At 37.5% G+C, this 6,500-nt stretch overlaps 1 protein-coding gene across 2 annotated transcripts in view; it reads left to right on the forward strand.

The window, feature by feature from the left end:
• The window catches only part of LOC140948512 (uncharacterized), an 8,767-nt gene extending 3,996 nt beyond the window's left edge, over positions 1–4,771 (forward strand). For both annotated transcript variants that reach the window (XM_073397757.1, XM_073397758.1), the window contains exons 2-3: positions 3,469–4,322; positions 4,377–4,771. In XM_073397757.1, the coding sequence (XP_073253858.1) occupies positions 3,571–4,322; positions 4,377–4,572 (948 nt within the window). In that variant the 5' untranslated portion in view covers positions 3,469–3,570 and the 3' untranslated portion in view covers positions 4,573–4,771. The remainder of the gene's footprint in view (positions 1–3,468; positions 4,323–4,376) is intronic.
• Positions 4,772–6,500: the final 1,729 nt, after the last annotated feature.

A 6,500-nucleotide genomic window follows, 5' to 3' on the forward strand; every position in this document is an offset into this window, starting at 1 on the left:
ATATTTTGGAGTTTTTTTGGCATCTCAATTTACGTAGATATATAATTCTTAGTTTTTATCCATCGACATTGTACATCAGTTTTTACATTTTTCTGATAGTTGTTCTGTTATAGTTATTTTTCCTTTAATTGTTAATTTTTTAGTTGCCTAGGGCACCCATTTATAACAGCTTCAGCTGACGGGTTTACCTTGGTTAAATATGTTATCATCATCATTATTATTATTATTATTATTATTATTATTATTATTATAAATTAAAATCTTTATTACAAAAACTCAATTAAAATCCTATTTACAATGAACCTGCTGTTACAAAAAATCTAATTAATTCATCAAAACACTATCTACAATTCCATCCATTACAAAAGAAACCCCTCGGCCACAAAAGAAGAGGAAATAGATATAGTTAATAATAAAAGTTCAAAATTCTATAAAATAAAGAATTCATTATGCAGAAATATTAAGATCATACAATCGAATTATACTAATGACGGCTAAACCAGTGTCCATAAAAAGCCCTAAGTAAAAGCATATAGACACGTATTTCAGATATCCGCACTAGCGACATTTATTTTACAGTCTAATGATTGCTCTATCTTGCTACGAAACGGCGTTCGCGAACCTCTGACGCATGCATGTACCGATCTTAAGAGTTCAAACGAGATCTGTGTCCTGAGCCAAGTGATTACAACATGATAAGGCTCGGTGTCTTTCTGAGCTATCTTGTCTGCGAGATGCTTTAAGAACCGCTGACACTCGTTTCCCATTCCGCCATTGGTTCCAAACACTAAAGGCGTAAACGAACCCATTTCTACATCTAACACCCGCTGCTGGTACTTGCGCTTCTTCTCTTCTTCTTGCTCTTTGAACACTTCCGATGTTGGCTTGCTCTGGTAACACTTGGAGTTGACGTGCGTAACTCTAACATCAAAAAATGCCGTAACTCCTCTTGCCCAGAAACCTCCCGCTTTGATGTCCAACCTTGCCTCAGAACTTGTAACAGCGCTCTTCAAATGAAATCGCTCGTTGTCCAGGGGTTGAAGGCGTGGTTCGATTTCGACATCATTGCAGATCTTGTTATCTTGTTATCTTGTTATCTTATTATTATTATTATTATTATTTATTATTATTATTATTATTATTATTATTATTGTTAACTGCTTCACATGAAAACGACCGGTCACCATATGCAAAACCAAAATCAAGAGAGAGAGGCTTAAAGCGTTCTGTTATTTGCATGCTTATAAGCGTCAGACTCACTCAGCGAAGACGGGTAGGACGGTCGCGGGGGAAGAAGGGAACCTTCTCTCTTCGAAAACTGCCCCTTAAAAAAGAGACGTCACGAAAACACAAGCGAACTCCTACGTGGCGCCTTGTATCTTTTCTCCATGATCTCCATCCCATGCAATTAATGTTCCTTGACAATTAAAAACAAGTCTTATTTTCTCGTGCAAGGGACAGGGGCAACCAACGACAGCTTTCTGTAAAATGTCTGTTCGGAGAAGCAAAAACTGCCTAGAGTGTTCTATACCTTGGGGATGGCTAAGAATTTCTAGATGACCGTTCCGTTCCTGTACAATTTTCCAAGCTTATCTATAGATGGTTTTCACAGTTACGCCATCAAATTGTTAAGTCAAAATAGCGAGGTTTAACGAATTCTTATTTACACTAGGTTAAAGATAGAGCGGTTTTCACTTGACTGTCGTAAAACCAAAACCAAAGTAAATACACTAGCCAACCAAAGGGCGTAGTAAAACCAAAACCAAAACCAAAACCAATTACTTTCGACAGTCAAGTGAAAACCACTCTAAACAAAAAGTAAATCTTTGTACAAGTTTCCATTCCCGTAGCATGTTTCATTTCGAAAATACAGCAATCTTGATTTTCAGCGGTATATCCATTTCAAGTATGAGAAGATATGTTTATGTGCACGTATGCTAGTTCTCGAGTGAAAATAAAGAGCTTTTATAGAAAAAGCAAACTCCAGATGTTTTTGTTGATTTCCGGCGGCCATATTTATGGCGTCTCCATACAAAGCTCTACAAAGGTGCGTGAAACGTTTCGGCAAATAACTCAGAAACTGTGGGCCAAAAAGACCTGAGACTTGGACAAATTGTTTAAAAATTAGTCTTTTATAACATTTCATTTTCTTGGCTTCTTCCACGGGACGGTTTCCAATTTATTATTTTGTTGCGTGACAGTGAAAACGATCTATTAAATTCCCTACAATTTTCTCAAGTCTAATTTTTCGCATTTTTCTCCCCCAGATTAAGCTATTTTTCGCGGAAAAAGGAAACCTAAAATTTTCGGATTCGAAAAGCGATGGAAAGAGGGATCTGAAAAATTCTCACTTTCGTAAAACTTTAAATTGCATCCTAAATTTTCGGGAAAATAATACTGAAGCCCTGGTAATTAAGAAAAGAGTCAAGTTGCCCTAGGATGACCGAACAGATATAAATTTTATAGCGCCGATTAGAATGTATTTTTAAAGGTCTATAAGTACTCTGAATAGCCTAAAAAGTTTTCTCAATGCATTTAGGGGGAACCCGTCGTTGGGTGCCCCTAGGAAGTCAACTTTGCACTGGAGAAACACGACGGACAATGTTTTCACGAATTGTGAAATTGATTGGAGAATGAATCGCCATTTATAAAGGATACAGTATTCATTCCACCTGCTCTGAGCGCTCAGTGTTATTGCTTCTACAACACTTCATCCTACTCCATTCAAATCTCTTGTCTCCTGTTCCGGCTTCTCATGTTTCCCTACTCTTTCCACTTGGTCTTTCTTAAACGTTTTTCCTCCAGTCAGCCACAGCGCCATAAATCTTCAGTCATCATGTGACTGTGGACAAGATTTGGTCATTGTGTTTTGTACAATTTTTGGTTTGTTTTTTGTTGTGGTTGTTTTCTTTAATTTTTTCAAATGTGAAACATTTTTCCAGCGGTACGCACAATTATCCACGATAATCCTTTTGAGCATTATTTTCATTTTTCGACTTCTCAACAATAGAAACATTCATTACAACTTTACTTACAATACTATAAAATTTAAAAAAAAAACCAGACAGTTAAGCCTAAACTAGTTCAAAGACAAGTATCTTTCAAGGCATCGGTAATTAAACGTAATTAAAGCTTTTTAAGGTGAGCTGGTTCCTCTTTATGTTGTTCTCGCAATCTCACCGTGGTATCACGTTAACTTTGTTAAGTATTCTAACGCTCTGGTAGAGGGGATTTCCTCTGTGTCTGTGTGTTTTTGTCCCCTTCCTTGACTGGGATCCCTCACCAGGGGATCAGGGCTAATGTTGGGTGCATTATGCGTAAGAATCCATCCAGTCTCTGTATTCAGTACTTGTTATGAAAGATTGCGATAAACTGATCTATGTTAACTTTCGCTAAAAAACAAATTTATATATAAAATTACTATACGTACATTTCAAAGTTTTTAAATTAATGTTTTTATCTTTGCAGATTATCTCCCTTTACAATAGTTGATTGTTCGACGACAGTTTGGTATCCTACTTTCTAACATACCGTACGATACTGTATTTTTAAAAGGTTATTATCCTCGCAATGGCTACATTTTCGTTGGAGCAACTGAACTTTTTTAAGTTTTCCTCTGTCGTACTTGATGAATTTCCAATCACCCTCCGCCAAGTTTTTGTTCACATGTGGGACAATCAAGTCGCTCCTACGCCAGGCTTTCAAAAATGGGACGACTCACCTCTGGTTCGCAACATGTTTCTCAGTAAAGAGGGTGGAAAGACAAAATATGTTCCAACCGCTAAATCATATCATGAGTGGGACTGCACAGCGCTGTTTGAAGCCACTCTCTATGCTCAGAGCTTTGCCATTCCGGACGGAAGTGGAGGGCTTTCAACTTTGAACAAATTGTACGTAAAGCCCCGTCACTTACTAAGTGGAACATTTCACCCTGCCGTTTCAATTCCTAGAAACGAAGCCGAGACGTTTGCGTTAGCGTTAGATCAGCTTCGTCTCCTAAGAAACGCACTGTGTCACCAGACAAGCACCCAAAAGATTGACAAGACAACTTTTGATTATTATATAAAATTAGCAAGAGAGGCATTAACTGCACTTAAACAAGACACAACCAGGATTGATGAGATCGGGAAGCTTGAAGAAGAAGACTTTCCTACTGCCAGGCTTCAAAAGTTAGAAGAAGAGTTGAAGAAAGAAAAAGATGTTGACATCAAGTTTAAGCAAATCAATGATCACCTCAACCAAATCGAGAGTCAAATTGAAACCGTACGATCAGACGTAAAAACATCAGTAACAGATGTACAAACGAAAGTGGAAGAAGTCAGGTCAGACGTAAAAACATCAGTAACAGATGTGCAGGCGAAAGTGGAAGAAGTCAGGTCAGACATACAAACGGCAGTAACAGATGTACAGACAAAAGTAGAAGAAGTGAAAGCGGCAGCAGCAGAAGTCGAGTCAAAATTGGAAAATGTCGAATCAGAGGTGAAAATTGCAACAAGTGAATTAGCGAAAGTAAAAGCAAACGTCGATGACGTAAAACAAGCAGTTCAGTCCGGAATCCAAAAAGGTATGTAAAGCGTTGGTTTCCTTGCAAAACACTGGCTGATCCTTCATTCATCTTCCTTGGCTAAGAACTGCCTTGCTAGTTGCGTATGTGAAGGTTCCCAAAGCGAATTCCTATTTATATTTTTATAATGGGCAGTTGTTGGTAAGGTAATTCGACGTCTATTTAACATTGATTTATATACATATTTAGTGATATATCGCTATGGGTGAGGCAAACGGTAAATCCAGTACATTTACTATAAAATAACAATCGGTTACACACACAGATTGTGTTGGCCCCTGTGCCTGAATTAACAATGCAATAGAGAACCCACGCTTAAATTCACAGGTAAAAACGTACTTACTTACTTGTTCCTTTGGAACGGAAAGGGCGATAAAATAAAGCGAGATATTATGATTAACAATTACCCAGCAGGTGGCCTCAAAATGATTGACATACTATCTTTCAATAAAGCGCTAAAAACCACTTGGATAAAAAAGTACCTGGATACAGATAATCAGGGTAAATGGAAACTTTTTCTAGATCTTGAACTGAAAAAGTTTGAGTGTACCCTACCGTTCACAAGCAACCTTAATAAGATAGACATAGCTAATATCTTCAAAACGCAAGACAGTTTCTTAAAGGAAATTCTCCTAATCTGGTCAGAAATCAATTTTGAAGAGAGGATAACATCAGAGAGCCAGCTTTCAGAACAAGGCATATGGTACAACTCACTTGTAAGGATTAACGACAGCCCTATTTTCTTTAAAGAATGGTATCGTAAAGGCATCACAAAAGTTAAGCACTTAAGGAACAGAGAAGGAAAATTCCTCACTCCACCAGAACTTTTAAACAAATACGACATCAAGGTCCAACCCTTGGCATACTGTGGAATAATTTCTGCTCTTAAAAAGCTATGCAACACATTCAACCAAGGTGACCACACAAACGAAGGTAATAGTTACGAAAGCTTTTCGACAAAACTAATGAAAGCCCAAAAAGCAAGCAAGTTGGTGTATGACAAATTAATTACAAAGAAAAGTGCCCCCCCTACTACAAGCCAGCAAAAATGGAATCAAGACTGCAACTTAGGTCAAAACGAAATAACGTGGGGTGCGACCTACCAGCTAGCTCATAAAATCACAAAAAGCATAAAACTCAGGGAATTTCAATTTAAATTGCTGCACAGAAGAATACCAACAAACGCTTTCTTAACTAAGATAAGAGTAAAAGAAAACTCCAACTGCTCCTTTTGTAAAAAAGAACCAGAAAAACTCGTACACCTTTTCTGGTCCTGCCCCAAAACGGCGCTCTTCTGGGAGAGCATCATAACGCGATTAAAACTTTGCCAAATTATTCCCGATAGTTACTCTGCAGACATGACTGTTTCACTAGGCCTGAGATCAGACTCTTCTAAACTTCAACGCCAGATCAACTTTTGTTTTCTTATTGCCAGGCACTATATCTGGCTCTGCAAAACAAAAGAAGCTATACCTCTATTGCAAGGATTTCTCAAACACCTAAAGACAATTTACAACATACAAGCACAAGCAGAAGCAAACAATTTTCTGCCCAAACAATGGTCATTCCTACACGACATCACGTAGAAACTATCGTTTCTACCATGGCGCTATTCCCAACGCCCCCTGATATTCTCTATGTCTTTCATCCGTAGCTTATCCTGCCTCAATAACGCCAACTATCCTTAAATAAGTTTCTTCCGATGCAACTGTGTACTTGAAGCATACGAAATGTAATAATGTTTGAAAACAGTAGTATTGTTAGCAATGTAAGCAATAAGTATTGTCAGTATTGTAAGTATGGTATGAATGTTGTAAATAATGTAAGCAGTGTAAGCAGTGTTCAATATTGTAATTATTGGGTTAAGTAAAGCAAATAAAAAAAAAAAAAAAAAAAAAAAAAAAAAAAAAGGTATGTAAAGCGTTGGTTTCCTTGC

The sequence above is a fragment of the Porites lutea genome, chromosome 9 (assembly GCF_958299795.1).
Source record: "Porites lutea chromosome 9, jaPorLute2.1, whole genome shotgun sequence".
NCBI lineage: Eukaryota > Metazoa > Cnidaria > Anthozoa > Scleractinia > Poritidae > Porites > Porites lutea.